The 20,418-nt window shown below is 45.9% G+C and overlaps 1 protein-coding gene across 1 annotated transcript; it reads right to left on the bottom strand.

Annotated features, from left to right (window-relative positions):
- Positions 1 to 234: 234 nt before the first annotated feature.
- On the bottom strand, positions 235 to 12,914 carry LOC129716181 (SUN domain-containing protein 2-like). Its single transcript, XM_055666052.1, has 5 exons — positions 12,866 to 12,914; positions 12,050 to 12,134; positions 9,136 to 9,251; positions 1,292 to 1,459; positions 235 to 450 (listed from the first exon to the last, which is right to left on the bottom strand). Exons 1-5 carry the CDS (start codon positions 12,905 to 12,907, stop codon positions 331 to 333), a joined length of 531 nt encoding a protein of 176 aa, XP_055522027.1. The 5' UTR covers positions 12,908 to 12,914; the 3' UTR covers positions 235 to 330.
- Between the last annotated feature and the right edge of the window lie 7,504 nt (positions 12,915 to 20,418).

The raw sequence follows: 20,418 nt of genomic DNA, 5'->3' as shown, positions 1-20,418 counted from the left end.
AACCTTGCTCTCCCTCTCTGGGCCCACGCCTTATTTTAGTCCCGCTGGCATGCATCGGTACGGTGACCTCCATAAAGGGAGGGTCCTCCGCCTCTTTTCCACCCCCAAGTTTTATCTCCCCTGCCCCCTTCTGAACCACCTCAGCTCCTTGCTGAGTCACACCAGGTGTGTCTTGGACCTCATTGGGGCCAACAGTCACCCCCCTTGGGTCGGTTAACAGTTACTACATCGCAAAGTATATTTTTGTAAAAGATAGATAAATATTTGATGCAAAGGAAAATAAAAGCTTACAGGAAAAGGCCAAGGTTATAGGATTGTTCCAACAAAGAATCAATGATCCTTTATGCACTTCCATACCTGCACCTCAAACGTCTGGATGGAATCCCCTTCCTCATTATACGTGTATTGTCCCAATAGGACCCCTTCGGCTTGATTTTCATCATCCAAGCCCTGTGAACAAGTAGAAATTAGCAAGCTTTGCACACAGAAAATTACTCTCCAGTCACCCCAACAATTATACCAGCTGGTGAAAGCAGGACTTTCACCCTTGCCTGGGTGAAAGCTTGGTTGAATATATAAAGTCATTTCATTTCAAACAGACCTAGTAGTTCCCTAAAAGTCAATTGGAAAAATGTCATCACCTCATTTAGCACATGAAGTGAATCTGTACACAATCAAACAGAATTAAACGATGTCCTACATGCGTAGCATCAACTCTCAGCTGTGGTAGAATCAGTGTGTCCCACCACAGGGGCCTCATCAGGCACCTCTATACCCACAGAACTAGAGTGGAAGCAAGTCATCCTCAATCCTGAGAGAATACCAGTGAAGAATTGTTCAGGAAAGCACTTGGCATAAAAATTGTCCCTAGTATGTGTAGGGTAGCGTTAACTTTAATCTCATCTATTGGTTGTAAAGTTGCTTAATCACTGTATGAAGCTTTTGTGGTTCGCAGTGTTGAGGATTGTGCAATAAAGTGACCAAACTCAGTGAAGACAGTGAAAACCCAGAATCACAGTTCAAACACCAGTATGAGCAACTTGTGTAGCATGGAAGATTGAAGATTATATTAGTGGGCCTTCTATTTGAGGGATTATTGTTCTGGACTGTGAAATGGAATTTGCTCATTTTTAACAGAACTTGTTAATGTTATTGATGTGGATTGTGAGACCACTCGGGACCCTGAACATGGAATCCAATGTCCAAGAAAGCCTTGCCATGTTCAGCAGCATGCTCCAGACAAACACCATGGTTCCCAAATATACACTCATATTCTATACGTTTCACTCACATAAACAGAGAAGTCTTGAGGGGCACTTCTAATTGATCCACTAGGAGAAATGGATCTGGGAATGTGCTCTAGGGTAAAGGCTGTAGGCCTGATCCGGACAGCAAGCTCGATGACAACAAAGCCTTGGGAACCTTTAAATGGCCAACAGTTCCCAGGATGAACCTCCGGCTGCAAGAGAGAACAAGAACAAAAACATTAGGAAAGATTCTCAGTTTAGTTTAGAGATACAGTGCGGAAACAGGAAATATTAACACTATCCTACACACTCGTGACAATTTTGTTTTACATTTACCAAGCCAATTAACGCAGGTCACGGGGAGAACGTACAAACTCCGTACAGGCAGCACGCACAGTTGGGATCGAACCGGGGTCTCTGGCGCTACAAGCGCTGTAAGGCAACAACTCTACCACTGTGCCGCCCACAATTATCCCCCTTCCTTTCAACAGAACACTGATTCTTCCTAAAGGGACAGCAAAGATTTGGATTTTTGGACACGATCCACGTGAGGATACAAGGATATTTACAGAATAATGGCAGAGTGGATGTGGAAAGGATGTTTCCACTGGTGGGAGAGTCTAGGACCAGAGGTCACAGCCTCAGAATTAAACGGTGCACCTTTAGAAAGGTGGTGAGGAGGAACTTCATTGCCACAGAGGGTTGTGGAGGCCAAGTCAGTGGATATTTTTAAGGCAAAGATAGACCAATTCTTGATTAGGTGTCAAGGGTTATTTTGGGAACAGGGATGGGTTGTTGGGATGGGGGTTATTATGGCAGGAATCTGCAGTCTCGACCCCTCAATGTTTTCTGCCAATTTACCTCAACCCTGCACAATGAGAAAACGCGCTACAATTTTCCAGCAGAGCCCATTGCTGCTTTTGGTTCATGGTGTGACAATTATTAAGTTAATGCAGAGAACAGGAGTTACTGAAACATTTTAACATACTGCCCCCAACACAGATACTCTCACACCATTTACAAACCTCAACCCTCTGGACTTAGGCACCTCTGTAAACTACAGGCAAATGCTGGCAAATGGGATTAGTTGATGGTTGACGTGGACGTGTTGGGCACAAAGGGCCTGTTTCTGTGCTAGATGACTCCAGAAGTGGATTTTAAAAATCTGAACTCAATTGAAGATTTGACAAACACACTGGCAATCTACATCCAGGGGAGAGGAATGGGGACTATAAAGCATCATAGTTTGGTTAAAGCAGATGGAAGGAGCCCATTTTTCCTTAATTTTTGCTATGCAGGGAACACATCAGAAGTGCAGCAGATTCACTGTAGGATTGGCTGGGCTGACGTATGAAGAGCAATCTGGACTGGAGTTTGGAAGAAATGATAATTTTATAGAAACTTACATTTAGAAGTTGTAACAGGACTGGAAAGATTAGAGGTAAGGTGTTCCTGATGCTGGGGAGTTTCAGGACCAGGATCACCGTGTGAGGATAAGGTGAGGTCATGTAGAACTCAGAGGGAGAGAAATCTCTTCATCCAGAGTGGTGAACCCGAGGAATTCTCTACCATAGAAACATAGAAATGAGGTGCAGGAGTAGGCCCTTCGAGCCTGCACCGCCATTCAATATGATCATGGCTGATCATCCAACTCAGTATCCCGTACCTGCCTTCTCTCCATACCCCCTGATCCCCTTAGCCACAAGGGCCACATCTAACTCCCTCTTAAATATAGCCAATGAACTGGCCTCAACTACCCTCTGTGGCAGAGAGTTCCAGAGATTCACCACTCTCTGTGTGAAAAAAGTTCTTCTCATCTCGGTTTTAAAGGATTTCCCCCTTATCCTTAAGCTGTGACCCCTTGTCCTGGACTTCCCTAACATCGGGAACAATCTTCCTGCATCTAGCCTGTCCAACCCCTTAAGAATTTTGTAAGTTTCTATAAGATCCCCTCTCAATCTCCTAAATTCTAGAGAGTATAAACCAAGTCTATCCAGTCTTTCTTCATAAGACAGTCCTGACATCCCAGGAATCAGTCTGGTGAACCGTCTCTGCACTCCCTCTATGGCAATAATGTCCTTCCTCAGATTTGGGAGACCAAAACTGTATGTAATACTCCAGGTGTGGTCTCACCAAGACCCTGTACAACTGCAGTAGAACCTCCCTGCTCCTATACTCAAATCCTTTTGCAATGAAAGCTAACATACCATTCGCTTTCTTTACTGCCTGCTGCACCTGCATGCCTACCTTCAATGACTGGTGTACCATGACACCCAGGTCTCGCTGCATCTCCCCCTTTCCCAATCGGCCACCATTTAGATAATAGTCTGCTTTCCCGTTTTTGCCACCAAAATGGATAACCTCACATTTATCCACATTATACTGCATCTGCCAAACATTTGCCCACTCACCCAGCCTATCCAAGTCACCTTGCAGTCTCCTAGCATCCTCCTCACAGCTAACACTGCCCCCCCAGCTTAGTGTCATCCGCAAACTTGGAGATATTGCCTTCAATTCCCTCATCCAGATCATTAATGTATATTGTAAATAGCTGGGGTCCCAGCACTGAGCCTTGCGGTACCCCACTAGTAACTGCCTGCCATTGTGAAAAGGACCCGTTTACTCCTACTCTTTGCTTCCTGTTTGCCAGCCAGTTCTCTATCCACATCAATACTGAACCCCCATTGCCGTGTGCTTTAAGTTTGTATACTAATCTCTTATGTGGGACCTTGTCGAAAGCCTTCTGGAAGTCCAGATACACCACATCCACTGGTTCTCCCCTATCCACGCTAGTAATCACATCCTCGAAAAATTCTATAAGATTCGTCAGACATGATTTACCTTTCGTAAATCCATGCTGACTTTGTCCCATGATTTCACCACTTTCCAAATGTGCTGCTATCCCATCTTTAATAACTGACTCTAGCAGTTTCCCCACTACCGATGTTAGACTAACTGGTCTGTAATTCCCCATTTTCTCTCTCCCTCCCTTCTTAAAAAGTGGGGTTACGTTTGCTACCTGCCAATCTTCAGGAACTACTCCAGAATCTAAAGAGTTTTGAAAGATTATTACTAATGCATCCACTATTTCTGGAGCTACTTCCTTAAGTACTCTGGGATGCAGCCTATCTGGCCCTGGGGATTTATCGGCCTTTAATCCATTCAATTTACCCAACACCACTTCCCGGCTAACCTGGATTTCACTCAATTCCTCCAACTCCTTTGACCCGCGGTCCCCTGCTATTTCCGGCAAATTATTTATGTCTTCCTTAGTGAAGACGGAACCAAAGTAGTTATTCAATTGGTCCGCCATATCCTTGTTCCCCATGATCAACTCACCTGTTTCTGACTGCAAGGGACCTACATTTGTTTTAACTAATCTCTTTCTTTTCACATATCTATAAAAACTTTTGCAGTCAGTTTTTATGTTCCCTGCCAGTTTTCTTTCATAATCTATTTTTCCTTTCCTAATTAAGCCCTTTGTCCTCCTCTGCTGGTCTTTGAATTTCTCCCAGTCCTCCGGTATGCTGCTTTTTCTGGCTCATTTGAACGCATCATCCTTCGCTTTGATACTATCCCTGATTTCCCTTGTTATCCATGGATGTACTACCTTCCCTGATTTATTCTTTTGCCAAACTGGGATAAACAATTTTTGTAGTTCATCCATGCAGTCTTTAAATGTCTTCCATTGCATATCCACCGTCAACCCTTTTAGAATTAATTGCCAGTCAATCTTGGCCAATTCACATCTCATACCCTCAAAGTTACCTTTCTTTAAGTTCAGAACCATTGTTTCTGAATTAACAATGTCACTCTCCATCCTAATGAAGAACTCAACCATATTATGGTCACTCTTGCCCAAGGGGGCACGTACAACAAGATTGCTAACTAACCCTTCCTCATTACTCAATACCCAGTCTAAAATAGCCTGCTCTCTCGTTGGTTCCTCTACATGTTGATTTAGATAACTATCCCGCATACATTCCAAGAAATCCGATTCCTCACACCCCTGCCTCACCCAAACTATATGTAATGTCACCCATTATAACCTTTCCATTGCATTATTTCTAATTTCCCCTCTCTAATCACTACTACGGTTAGGTGGCCTGTACACAACACCTCCGTTTTTTTCCTTAGTTTATCTACCCTATCCCTCCTCCAATAATTCCTTCCTATCCCTGGATTAATCCCCTCTCTTCACGCTCCCAGCCTTTGGTCATCCCCCTGAATATTGAGCCATGTCTCCGTGATCCCAGCTATATAATAGTCATTAATAGCTATCTGCACATTCAACTCATCCACCTTATTACGAATGCTCCTTGCATTGAGCCACAAAGCCTTCAGGCTTGTTTTTACAACACTCTTATCCCTTATACAATTATGTTGAAAAGTGGCCCTTTTTGATTTTTGCCCTGGTTTTGTCTGCCTGCCACTTTTACTTTTCACCTTGCTACCTATTTCTTCTACCCTCATTTTACACCCCTCGGTCTCTACGCTCACACATTTAAGAAACCCTTTCCCTTTAACTCCATCCTCCACTATCCCATTCGACACCCCACCCCCCTTATTCAGTTTAAAGCCACCCGTGTAGCTGTGGCAAACCTGCCTGCCAGAATGCTGGTCCCCACACCTGTTAAGATGCAATCCATCCCTTTTGTACAGTTCCCCCTTACCCCAAAACAGATCCCAGTGATCTAAGAATCTAAATCCCTGCCCCGTGCACCAGTTCCTCAGCCACACGTTCAGGTCCCGTATCTCCCTGTTCCTGCTCTCGCCAGCACGGGGAACTGGAAGCAAACCGGAGATAACAACCCTGGAGGTCCTGCTTTTCAACATTTTTCCGAGCTCTCTAAAGTCACGCTGCAGAATATTCATCCCCTTTTTTCCGACATCATTTGTGCCGACATGCACTACCACTTCCGGATGTTCACCTTCGCCCTTGAGGATTTTCTGCACTCTGTCCGTGACATCCTGGATCCTGGCACCGGGAAGGCAGCACACCATCCTCGCATCCCGTCTGTTGCCACAGAAACCCCTGTCCGTACCTCTCACGATGGAGTCTCCCACTACAATGGCCTTGCCTGCCTTAGGCCTTTTTGGTTTTGGCTCAACAGCCCTATTCGCATCGCAAGCCAGTCCGCCGCTCATGTCTTCTGTCCCAACAGCTTCTAAGCGGATGAACCTGTTTACAAGAGGTACGTTGGCATTCCATGCTTCCCTCCCTTTCTCACTGTCTCCCACCTTCTCTCTTCCAGTACCTTAGGTATAACAATCGTACTGTAGGACTTGTCGAGGAACGACTCCGTTTCTCGTACGAACCGGAGGTCAACCACTTACTTCTCCAGTTCCCCAACACGGCCCTTCAGGAGCTCTACCTGGATGCACTTTTCGCATTTGTAGCAGCCAGAGGCACCAGCGGTGTCCTTGACCTCCCACATACTGCAAGCATCGCACTGAATCAGCTTGCCTGACATCTCCTTCTTTTGTCTCTACCTCTCAAGCGTATTGCGTGGTCTCCTCTCCGAAGACTCTCGAGCCAAAGACTCACACTTCCCTCACAAGGCCGCTCGCTAAGAGCTGTCCTGCTTAAATTGACTGATAAATTGCCTGATTTACCAATTTACAAAGCAAATTCCTCAGTTTTCAACTGTTTTCACCCCTCTGACTCACTTCTCTCCTCCCACTTGGGCTAGAGCCAATCAGTCGTATCTCTTGCTAATCTGCTGCTGCTGTTGTTCCTCCCAAATCTACAGCAGTTCATGGAATGCAATTGAAATCAGATTGTTGAATATACTCATGAGTTCTTCTTCTTTTCGTGTCTTTGAAGCTGGTTGGTTATATGACAGTTTCTCATTCCTTTACACAGTCCTTTGCGTTTTTATTGAACACTGCAAGATCCTTTGGGCTGCACTGGTTGGGTAGTAGGGGGCAGACAAGGCAGTGCTGCATTGTATGGTCCTCTTCTCCACATTCACAGGTGGTTTGGCCAGTTTCATAGCCCCATCTGCCCATGGCAGCTTTTGATCGCCCTGTTCCTGTTCTCAGGCGGTTGAGCGTCTTCCACTGGACCCATGGTGCTTCTGAGCCCGGAGGGAGGGCTTCAGAAGGAGGGATACACATGTCAGTAGGAGGGGGGTCGTCCTCAAGCCTTTTTGTCCTTAGTTGGAGTCTGGTTTCTTCCCGTGATGCTATTAGGGGCTGGACATGGCTGAGAAAGCTTCTCCTGGACTTCAGCCGTTGGGCCGGGGGTACACGTCCGTAGAGGAGGTGGCGTTCATCACTGGTGGCCTTGGTCATCTCTACTCGGCCGGCGACTTCCCGTCTCACATCAGCAGGGGCAATGCCAGCGACGAGGTGCAGGTTGTTTATGTTGGTGGGCTTCAAGCAGCCAGTGATTGAGCAGCAGGTGTTATTCAACGCTGGGTCTAGTTTCTTGGCATGGGATGATCTCTCCCAAACAGGACACGCATACTCCGCAGAGGAATAGCACAGGGCCAGAGCAGTAGATCTTAATGTGTGTGCTGTGGCTCCCCATTCGGAGTTGGTCAGCTTCCGGAGGATGTTATTTCGGGAGTTAACTTTCTGTTTGGTGCTTTTGACGTGTTCCTTATAGGAGAGAGTGCGATCCAGTGTTACACCGAGGTGGACAGGGTTGGTGCAGTGCTCAAGAGGTGTTCCAGACCATGTGATGTTAAGGGGTCTGTTTGCTTCCCGGTTCCTGAGATGGAACGTGCAGGCTTGGGTCTTCGCAGGGTTTGCGTGTAGGTGGTTGTGCTCGTAGTAGAGGTGTAGCTCATCTAGGGCTGAGGTGAGATTCGCTTCTACAGCTTCAAACGTACTCTCTTGGGATGTTACACAGAGGTCGTCGGCGTAGATGAACCGCTCAGTGTTCTGGTCCATTGGCTGGTCATTGGTGTTGATGTTATATAGTAGTGGAGCCAGCACACTACCTTGAGGCAAGCCAATCCGTTGTCGTCGCCAGTGACTTTGCTTGTTGTTAAGGACAACATAGAAGCGCCCATCTTTCAGGAGGGCTCCGATGAGGTCCGTGAGTGCCAGGTCTTTGTTATTCTCCAAGATCCTTTTTAGGAGGAGGCGGTAATTCACAGTGTCATACGTGGCAGACAGATCACCAAAGACGGCTCCTGTCACCAGTCCTTTCTGGAACCCGTCTTCAATGTGCTGTGTGAGATTCAGAAGTTGACTTGTTGTGGATTTGCCAGGTCGGAATCCAGCTTGTTGAGGGATGATGGCTGGTTCAGCGACTGGGGCAAGCCTGTTGAGGATCAGGCGCTCAAACAGCTTGTACGGGTGGCATAGCAGGGAGATTGGGCGGAAGCTCTTTGCATATGTTGGATCTTTACCGGGTTTTAGAAGAGCGATGATTTTGGTTTTCCTCCAGATCTTTGGGATGTTTCTTGAGTTAAATATTGTTCTTGTAGCTAGAGAGACCAAGAGGTATGGGGAGAAAGGTATGGTGAGTCCCCCAACTGGGGACTCAATCTGGATGATCAGCCATGATCATACTGAGGGGTTGAGTGGGCTTGAAGGGCCACATTGCCTACTCCTGTTGATAATTTCCATGTTTCTATTCCATATCCCACAACTGTGGTACTGAACAAGCACGCATAATGGGCCAATACATGACTTTTTTTGACATGTATATCAATACCTTGCATTCTTCTGACTGGGAAGAACTGTTATGCAGACAGAGTATGTTTCACATAAACCTGGGAAAAGCAGAAGACACACACTAGTTGTGGTGCCCCCAACAGCAAATCTTGAAGTTGTGGACCTATAGCGTCCCTGTACCTTGCTGCCTCTAGGAGAGTATTCAAAGGTCACTGCTTTCAAGGCAGAAGGGAGCAGCAGTACAAGGATTACATACCCGAATGACAGCTCTGGGTGACCGAGATTGGTACCACAGTGGAAAGCCAAACAGACTAAGAAGAGCAGTCTTGGTCTCTAACGTCTCTGTGCAGCGTGTGTGGATCACACTGCCACCTAACAAGATAAAAAATAATCATAATCATATCACTGAATGGACAAAGTTAATCATGAATCATTCAAGAAATATACAGGTTTGCAGAGAACTGCAAAACTCTGGCAGAGGGATTGGAAAGTTTTTGCTTGAGTGCTGACCACTAAGAAGAACTTTCCAATTTGTCCAAGAACTCAACACATCCAGCACAAATGCAGAAATAATTTAATGTTACAATCACAATTGTTTAAGTAAACTTGAAAGCTAATTTTCATACAATGTCCAACAGGTTGGAGCACAGAATCCAGCTGAAACTTTAAATACACAGCTGAATGGCCACCAGGTGGCAGTAGTTGGATAAGTACCCTCCCAAATCTCAACCATTTACTTGCTCTCATCATTTTTCCATTCTATACAACTAGAATAAACAAGGAGCTGTTTTTGCAAAAAATTAAGCACAATGAGAAAGATTTCTGTAACATAAAATGAGAGTAAAACTGCTACCCGCTGACCAAGGTATAAAAATATTGTTATTTGTGGGCAGTTAGCTGGGAACATGTGCAACAAATGACTGGTGTCTACATAGGTTCTTTTTGTCAATAATATAAAGCCATATAGCATTACATCTGACCTAGTTTACAGACTAACCAGAAAGGACAATTTAATTTATATTGTAGAACATCTATTTACATCGCATGAACAGGCCCTTTTGTCCCACTGTGTCTGCATCGACCATGATGTCAGCCTAACTCATCCATCTGACTGGACATGGTCTGCATCCCTCTACTCCCTGTCTGTACATGTATCTGTCCAAATGCCTTTTAAATATTACTATTGTATCTGCTTCCACCACCTCCCCTGACAACACACCTACAGCTGTGCAAGAAAAACTTGCCTCACACATCTCCTTTAAACATCCCCCCCCCCTCACCTTAACTCTATGCCCTCGTGTATTTGACATTTCCACCCTGGGGGAAAGACTGCCGACTCCATCAATATATCTCTCATAATTTTATATACTTCTATCAGGTCTCGTCTCAGCCTCTGACACTCCAGCAAAAACATTCCGTTTGTCCAACCTCCCCTTATAGCTAATATTCTATTCTAGCATTCTGTCTAATCCAGGCAGCATCCTGGTCATTCTGCAGATGGCTGAAACCTAAAGTAGATCTTCAGCTTTCTACACAATTCCAATTAAGTCCAATGTTAGTTTGAGAAGAACCAAGCTTCTATCCACCTTTCAAACCATGAGCTTGTCTTATTTTCTTGCACTTCTACAGTGTTTAAGATTTCATTCGTCTGCCACTAGTTGCATCTTCACCGATCCAGCTGGTGTCGATGTTCATCTCAAATGTCTCCTGGTCTCCAGTCTATCTATTTTGTTCTCACTTTCTCTGCAACTTAAACTTTGCTTCAAGGAATAAAACTGGCTAACCAACAGAAGAGGGGAGCAATTAAATCAGGGCAGCAGTGACGGATCGGTAGACCTGCCTGACAGCACCAGAGACTTGGGTTTGATCCTGACTACGGGTGCTGTCTGTACGGAGTTTGTACATTCTCAGGTCACAGGTCACAAGGGGTCACAGTTTAAGGATAAGGGGGAAATCTTTTAGGACTGAGATGAGAAAAACATTTTTCACACAGAGAGTGGTGAATCTCTGGAATTCTCTGCCACAGGAGGTAGTTGAGGGCAGTTCATTGGCTATATTTAAGAGGGAGTTAGATGTGGCCCTTGTGGCTAAAGGTATCAGGGGGTATGGAGAGCAGGTACAGGATACTGAGTTGGATGATCAGCCATGATCATATTGAATGGCGGTGCAGGCTCGAAGGGCCGAATGGCCTACTCCTGCACCTATTTTCTATGTTTCCCTGTGACCGCATTCTCCGGGTGCTCTGGTTTCCTCCCACACTCCAAAGATGTTCAGGTTTGTAGGTTAATTGGAAGTTGTAAAATTGGCCAGAGGGCAGAATAAGACCCATCTTTTCTTCCACCTAATAACATTAAATGACTTGGAGTTCCAGATTTACAGATGATGCTGTGAACAGGGGATATTAATGGAATTGGAGGCAAATACAGAATAGGGTTTGAACAGGCTGGTTACAGCTGTAATTCAAATGTGAAATATTTCATTTTGGGAGGAGGAATAAGGCAATGTAAACTAGAGGGCACAATTCTAAAAGGAGTGAAGAAACAACAGTGTCTCTGGAATGGGTGACGTTTCGGGTCGAGTCCCTTCATCAGACCTTCACATCCTTCTTACACACGTGGGTGATATATGTGCCTTTGGAAGGAAGTTTAAAAACTCCTGCACTTTATAAATAACAGCTCAGGGTACAAGAGCAAAGAAGTGATGGGGGGAACTTTGTAAAACACAAGCTTGGCCACAGCTGGAGTAGTGCATCCAGTCCTGGCTGCCTTGCCCTCAGAAAGGCATGAAGCTTCGGAGAGAATGCACAAGAGATTAACCAATGTGTTTGCAGGGATGATGGAGCAGTGGACAGAATGAAGATGGCCAATGGTGCCCCAGGGCAAGGCCATCCCACCGATGGCTCGGCCTTTAAATGAGTTGTGGCTGGCGCAACATCAAGCAGTTACAAGTTAAATTTAACATTCAGCAGTGTGAACCTCAGCAGCTCTGGGGAAACCTGTACTGTGAATATAGATCTGTACTTGCCTATTCAGGACATATTGCCCAGTGTGAAAGAACACCCCATTCCACAGGAGCAAGTCAAACATGACTAAAGTGCCAGCCCACACAACACCCTTTCAGTCTGTTACATTCAGAGTTTTACTTGGCCCGGGCTTTTGTCTGATACTTACCAGCAGATTCCAGTGCATAATCCACCAATCCAACCCTGTCAGCGCTGTACAGTTTCAAGGCTTGCTCCACAATGCTTTTCACTTCCTACCAAAGGAAAAAATAATAATAATGTGGGATAAGAAGGGGGCAGTAGAGTGCAATAGAGTGTAGAGCCCACACACATACAGAAACCAGACGGCAATGCTCCCTTCAACAGTTCCCACAAAATGATCCCTCTCTAGAAAGACATTCTTGCCATAGAGGGAGTACAGAGAAGGTTCACCAGACTGATTCATGGGATGTCAGGACTTTCATATGAAGAAAGACTGGGTAGACTCGGCTTGTACTCGCTAGAATTTAGAAGATTGAGGGGGGATCTTATAGAAACTTACAAAATTCTTAAAGGGTTGGACAGGCTAGATGCAGGAAGATTGTTCCCGATGTTGGAGAAATCCAGAACAAGGGTTCACAGTTTAAGGATCAGAGGGAAGTCTTTTTGGACCGAGATGAGAAAATCATTTTTTACACAGTGAGTGATGAATCTGTGGAATTCTCTGCCACAGAATGTAGTTGAGGCCAGTTCATTGGCTATATTTAAGAGGGTTAGATGTGGTCCTTGTGGATAAAATGATCAGGGGGTATGGAGAGAAGGCAGGTACAGGATACTGAGTTGGATGATCAGCCATAATCATATTGAATGGCGGTGCAGGCTCAAAGGGCCTACTCCTGCACCCATTTTCTATGTTTCATTAACTGTATATAATTATGAATAAATTATTCTGAAATACAATAATCTGTTGCAGAGTTAGAGCCACTGGCTGCTTGCATGCTTGTACCTTAATAATCCCTGCTCTGACAGCTGCCGAGTGTGTCTCCATTGCAGGACCAGGAGAGGATCTTCCTCTCCAAGGCAGCAAGGAAAGCCTCGAGTTCCTTGCGCTTCACCAGCTGTGCTGTCAGTGGTTCACCTGTGCTGTCTTGTGATGAACCAAAGAGCAGCTTGTGGACCAGTGGGAGCAACGCCGTCTCCTAAACACACAAGAGCTGGATAGTCAGTGCTCCTCCTTGTAAACATTGAAATCAATGCAAAACAGTATTTTTGTCATCCTAAAAAAACATTATTTTACAATTGTTGATCCTTTGGCGAGGGAGACAAGGCAAGGGAATACATTATAGCTGAAAGGATACTGAACCGTGGTGGGGAACAGAAAGATCTTGGAGAGCTTGTTGTGTAGGAAGGAAATGCAGATGCTGGTTTACACTGAAGATAGACACAAAATGCTGGAGTTACTCTGCGGACCAGGCAGCATCTAATGCTCCAGAGATGCTGTCCGTCCCGCTGAGTTACTCCAGCATTTTGTGTCTATCTTTAGAGAGCTTGTTCATGGATCTTTGAAGGTAGTGGGACAGTCATCTTGGAACTGTGGAAAACGTTAGCTCAGTCGTACCTGTAACATTGTGTGGATTCTGGTTGCCTCCCTACAGGATTGATGGGAGTTCACTAGAGAGACACAAGAAAGGTTTACAACATTGGCAGGACTGCAGAAGAAAGGTTGCAAGGAGAGAGTCGCCAGGAACTGCAGCAGGTAGATTGTTTGAGTGGTTATAATATTATAAGAAAAAAAGCCAAAATGCTGGAGTAACTCAGCGGGACAGGCAGCATCTCTGGAGAGAAAGAATGGATCATGTTTCGGATTGAGACCCTTCTTCAGACGTCTCGACCCGAAATGTCATCCATTCTCCACCCCCCAGAGATGCTGCCTGTCTCGCTGATGTCTATCTGTGGTGTAAACCAGCATCTGCAGTTCATGCCCAATCTGCATCAATGATGCGGAAGTGGAAATGGCTGCCAGCTCCCGCTTTGTGTTAATACTATCAAAGGTCTGTCGTGGATCATAGATGCAATAACCCAGAAGGCGCACTAACCCCTTTATACCCCGATGTGACAGATAAATCTCGGCATGTCTCCAGTGACTCTTCCAAACTTCGATAGATGCAGCAAGGACAGCATAATGTACGGCATCATTGTTTTGAGAAAAGCTCAGCCCGAGAACGCAAGCAATTGCAGAGATGTTGTCAAGTCCACCACACAGACCAGACTTCACACCAGTGATTCCATCTACACTTTACGCTGCCTCGGAAAATCAGACAAAATCATCAAAGGCCTGTTTCACCTCGACCATTCCTTGTTCTCCCTGCTCCAGTCCGCAGGAACTGCACACACGTGAAAGCGCGCACCACTGGTAGCTTCTTCCCGTCCGTTGTCGGGATTATTAATGGTCCTTCCATAAACTGTGGTGCTGTTGGATTCACATGCCTCCATTGAGGACATTGGACTTAGTCTCTGGAGCTGATACGCTACATTGCTGAAACTATATCCTGTACACTGTATCTTCTCCTTTGCTCTTAGCAGTTATACGTGAGTTTGAAATGATTGTACCTATGCATGGAATATCTGGTTGCCTGGGTAACATGCAAAACACTGTTTATTTCCCACTCTATCTCGGTATATTTCACAATAACAACCCTAATCCTAAATCTGTCCCTGAAACCTAACGTGCCTCGCATCTTAATTGTTTACAACTCCGCCAAGCCAATGGGAGGTCTCAAAGGTGAGATAAGCATTGCATCATCTGTCACTCTAGCTGTGCGCTTCAGAACAGGTAAATAATAATTTCTGCATCTGCTTGAATGAATATTTTGTTTTTATACAAAAAGCTCGAATTCTAAACATGTGAATGTCCGTTTCTTAGGACAAAGATAGACCGGAATTACGCAATGCGCTTTGTGCAGATGTTGTTCATTCTTACACATTTACGGAGAAATCAGGGTTTGATGAAAATCTAGAACGATAGTCAGCATGATATACCGTATCTCTAATTATAGTCTACATTCTGTTTCTTCATATTTGCTCTATCTATTGTACAAGTTTGAGCTGTTTGCATCTACATATGATAATGTGAAACGTTTGGATAGCATGCAATACAACGATTTACACTGTACCCAAGTATCCATGACAGTCATAGACCTCACCAAAGCTGGAAAAACATAATGATCTGAGGTGAGTAACAACCATGACCAGTTCGGACTATGACGGAGACTGGAGACGATGAAGATTGGGGACCATGTTGACAAACAAGAGAAGATGTTGATTGGTTTTAAATAACAGATGAACTGTTGGACAAGTGTAAATAGAAGGCGACTAGAGTGGATAGGATGAATAAATTGATAATAATGTTCAGGAGACTGGTAACTGCCGAACTTCTGAGACAGAGAATGAAGACAGGATGTACTCAGAAGAATATATCCTTTAATAAATGCAGACAAGTTAGTCTAACGTCGGTAGTGGGGAAACTGCTACAATCAGTAATTAAAGGTGGGACAGCAGCACATTTGGAAAGTGGTGAAATCATTGGACAAAGTCAGCATGGATTTGTGAAATGTAAATCATGTCTGACGAATCTTAGAGAATTTTTCGAGGATGTAACTAGTAGAGTGGATAAGGGAGAACCAGTGGATGTGTTATATTTGGACTTTCAGAAGGCTTTCGATAAGGTCCCACATAAGAGATTAGTATACAAACTTAAAGCACACGGTATTGGGGGTTCAGTATTGATGTGGATAGAGAACTGGCTTGCAGACAGGAAGCAAAGAGTAGGAGTAAACGGGTCCTTTTCACAATGGCAGGCAGTGATTAGTGGGGTACCGCAAGGCTCAGTGCTGGGACCCCAGCTATTTACAATATATATTAATGATTTGGACGAGGGAATTTAATGCAACATCTCCAAGTTTGCGTTTGACACGAAGCTGGGGGGCAGTGTTAGCTGTGAGGAGGATGCTAGGAGACTGCAAGGTGACTTGAATAGGCTGGGTGAGTGGGCAAATGCATGTCAGATGCAGTATAATGTGGATAAATGTGAGGTTTGGTGGCGGATTAGGAAAAGGTGTGATGCAACGAGACCTGGGTTTCATGGTACACCAGTCATTATGCAGGTTCAGCAGGCAGTGAAGAAAGCGAAAGTTATGTTAGCATTCATTGCAAAAGGATTTGAGTATGGGAGCAGGGAGGTTCTACCGCAGTTGTACAGGGTCTTGCTGAGACCACACCTGGAGTATTGCGTACAGTTTTGGTTTCCTAATCTGAGGAAATAAACTCTTGCCATAGAGGGAGACAGAGAAGGTTCATCAGACTGATTACTGTGATGCCAGGACTTTGATCTGAAGAAAGACTGGATAGACTCGGCTTGAACTCGCATGAATTTAGAAGATTGAGGGGGGATTTATAGAAATTTACAAAATTCTTAAGTGGTTGGACAGGCTAGATGCAGGAAGATTGTTCCCGATGTTGGGGAAGTCCAGAACAAGGGGTCACAGTTTAAGGATAAGGGAGAAATCTTTTAGGACCGAGATGAGAAAAACATTTTTCCACACAGAGAGTGGTGAATCTCTGGAATTCTCTGCCGCAGAAGGTAGTTGAGGTCAGTGCATTGGCTATATTTAAGAGGGAGTTAGATGTGGCCCTTGGGGCTAAAGGGATCTGGGGTTATGGAGAGACGGCAGGTACAGGATACTGAGTTGGATGATCAGCCATGATCATATTGAATGGCGGTGCCGGCTCGAAGGGCCAAATGGCCTACTCCTGCACCTATTTTCTATGTTTCTATTGTTCTAAGAGACAGAAAGGCATACAATGTGCAAAGAAGCCATTCCACCCAGTTTCCCCCTGCTGTGCAACAAGCATAATCGGCGCTAGGCACAGCTATCAGATTAAGGGAATGCCCCTCCAAACTCAACCTATCTATATACATTTCTAAATGTGTCTTAAACATTGTCATAGCACCCGCCTCATCTATCTCATCAGCAGCTTGATCTTCACACCTACCATGCTCTGTTTAAATAATTTGTCGCTCAGGTTCCTATTCAATCTCTCACCCCTCACATTGAAACATGTCCTCTGGTTAATCCCTGACTCTGTTTAAAAGTCTATACATATAACCTATTTATTCCTCTCATGATCTTGTACACCTCTAAAATATCACCCCTCATCCTCCTGCGCTCCAATAAATAAAGGCCAAGCCTCCTCAACCTCTCCACACAGCTCAGGCACTCGAGTTCTTTCTACATCCTAGTCATCCTCTTCTCTACCCTTCAAGGCTTGACACCGTCTTTCCTCCAAGAGGATGCCCAAAACTGAACACCATACTCTGTGAGGCCTCACCAATATCTTCTCGATCTGCAATATGACCTCCCGACGTCTATATTCAACACTGATTGGTGATGGCCAATGTGCCAAAAGCCTTGACCACACTTTCTGCATGTGACGCCACTTTCAAGGAGTTATGTACCTGCACTGTTGGATTCCTCTCCACTACAACACTCACCAGAGACCTGCAATTCACTCTACAAGTCATGCGTTGGTGTGACTTCCGTAAATGCAAAGCTTCACTACTCTCTACATTCAACACCATCAACAATTGCTCAATCCACCTGTTCACATGATCAAGGTCCTGCTTTTATTCTGAACAACTATCATCGCTATCCACCATATCACCACCCTTACTGACATCAGCAGACTTCCAAATACTATTTTGTAGTAATCCAAATCATTGATATAAATGACAAACAGCACCGAAACCTGAAGTGTGTAAGAATCACAGAATCATAGAAAATCGGTGCAGGAGTAGGACATTCGGCCATTCTAGCCAGCGCCGCCATTCAATATGATCATGTTTAATCATCCAAAATCAGTACCCAGTTCCTGCTTTCTCCCCATATTCAGTTATCCCTAAGATCTTCCACATTGGAGACATGCTGAATTTCCGCAGGTTCCTGTTGGTGTGCTTTATTGGCTGTCGCTTCAAGATGATCGGTCCATGACAAGTCATTGGTAATATTAATGCCAAGCAACTTCAAGTTGTCAAACATTCCACTTTGGCCCCATTGATGCAGATTGAGGCAGGGTATTCTATCAAGATTCCTGAACACAATAACTAGCTCCGTCGTGTTGCTGCATTGAGTGAGAGAGTGATCTCCTGACACCCACCGTGTTGCTGACATTGGGTGAGAGAGTGATCTCCTGACACCCACCGTGTTGCTGGCATTGGGTGAGAGAGTGATCTCCTGACACCCACCGTGTTGCTGCATTGGGTGAGTGAGTGATCTCCTGACACCCACCGTGTTGCTAAGCTCCCCGTCTTCCTCTTGTGTTCCGTCTTGTCCTTGTTCATGATCCACCCACCACAGAGTTGTCACCCGCAGACTTGTAGATGTGGTTAAAGCCACATTTGGGCGCACAGTCCTGAGTGTATCGTGAGGAGTGTAGGGGCTGCATCCGAGCCAGTTGCTCTCCATAGATTCACTCTCAGGATGGCCGATCTCACACCTGTCACAGTAACCGTTGGTACAGGTACACACGAGACCGAAGGAGCGGGAGTCATTCCTCCAGACATTATGTTCTAAGCGGGCGGAGAATGCAGGAATCCGTCTCATTACCTCGTGTCTCCAGCTTGGTCCGGAATTCCCACTTGACATCCTTAATGGCTCTGCGACGGTCATTGATAGATCTCCTGTGCCGCACGGCATAGTTTGACTTTAACGCTGTAGACTTGGTTCGGCACGTTGGCGCAGCGGTAGAGTTGATGCCTTACAGCGCCAGGGACCCGGCTTCGATCCTGACTACAGATGCTGTCCGTACGGAGAATGTACATTCTCCCCGTGACCTGCGTGAGGCTTACCCGTGCGCCCCGGTTTCCTCTCACATTCCAAATGCGTACACGTGTTTAAGTTAATTGGTTTCATATCATTGTACAGTGTCTCCAGTGTACATCGGATAATGTTCATGTACGGGGATCGCAGGTCAGCGCTGACTCTGTGGGCCGAAGGGCCTGTTTCCGGGCTGTATCTCTAATCTAAACGATAGTAAACTTGGGCTTCACCTGGGAGTGGAGCTCACTGTTCAGCCATGGTTTCCGTTTGGTGAATAAACGTATCGCATTATGTGGTCCACAGTCCTCTCCATACTTGCTGATGGAGTCTGTGACAACGATGGCATATTCATCCAGCTTAGTTGCAGCGTCCATGACTATAGATGTGACGTGGTAGCAAAAACAGGAACGCAGATTACTATCTAAATGGCGTCAAGTTAGGGAAAGGGGAAGTACAACGGGATCTGGGGGTCATTGTACATCAGTCTATGAAAGTAAGCAAAGTGTTCAAGAAGGAACTGCAAATGCTGGAAGATCGAAGGTACACAAAAATGCTGGAGAAACTCAGCGGGTGCAGCAGCATCTATGGGGCGAAGGAAATAGGCAACGTTTCGGGCCGAACCCTTCTTCAGACTGATAGGGGTGGGGGGAGAAGCAAGGAAAAAGGGAGGAGGAGGAGCCGGAGAGCGGGGGGGGGGGGGGGGGGGGGGGGGGGGGGGATGGGAGGAGACAGCTCGAGGGTTAAGGAAGGGGAGGAGACAGCAAGGGCTAGCAAAATTGGGAGAATTCAACGTTCATGCCATCCGGACGCAAGCAACCCAGGTGGAATATGAGGTGCTGTTCCTCCAATTTCTCCTCAGTTCCTCCAAAAAGGAACAGCACCTCATTTTGTGGAGGGAAGGGAAGAATTGACAAGAGAGTTGCGGAGGGAGCGGTCTTTGCGGAAGGCAGACATAGGGGGAGATGGGAAGATGTGGCGAGTGGTGGGGTCACGTTGGAGGTGGCGGAAATGGCGGAGGATTATGTGTTGTATTTGCCGGTTGGTGGGGTGAAAGGTGAGGACTAGGGGGACTCTGCCCTTGTTGCAAGTGCGGGGATGGGGAGAGAGAGCAGTGTTGCGGGGTATGGATGAGACCCTGGTGTGAGCCTCATCTATGGTGGCGGAGGGGAATCCCCGTTCCCTGAAGAACGAGGACATTTCCGATGCCCTGGTGTGGCACGTCTCATCCTGGGAACAGATGCGGCGTAGGCGGTGGAATTGGGAATAGGGGATGGAGTCTTTACAGGGTGGGAAGACGTGTAGTCCAGATAGCCATGGGAGTCAGTTGGTTTGTAGTGTATGTCGGTCAGAAGTCTGTCCCCTGCGATGGAGATGGTGAGGTCAAGGAATGATAGGGAAGTGTCGGAAATGGTCCAGGTGTATTGGAGTGCCGGATGGAAGTTGGTGGTGAAGTGGATGAACTCAGTCAGTTGTGTGTAGGTGCAGGAGGTGGCCCCAAAGCAGTCGTCAATGTAACGGAGGTAGAGGTCGGGGATGGGGCCCTGGTACGTATTGAACAAGGATTGTTCAACGTACCCGACAAAGAGGCAGGCGTAGCTGGGGCCCATGTGTGTGCCCATAGCAACGCCTTGTGGGTGGAATGCGCGAGGTGCGGGAGTGTCGGAGGTGTCTAGACCATTAAAGA

Source organism: Leucoraja erinacea, unplaced genomic scaffold, assembly GCF_028641065.1.
Source record: "Leucoraja erinacea ecotype New England unplaced genomic scaffold, Leri_hhj_1 Leri_181S, whole genome shotgun sequence".
NCBI classification, from domain to species: domain Eukaryota; kingdom Metazoa; phylum Chordata; class Chondrichthyes; order Rajiformes; family Rajidae; genus Leucoraja; species Leucoraja erinaceus.
This window is presented reverse-complemented; position numbering and strand designations above follow the sequence as displayed.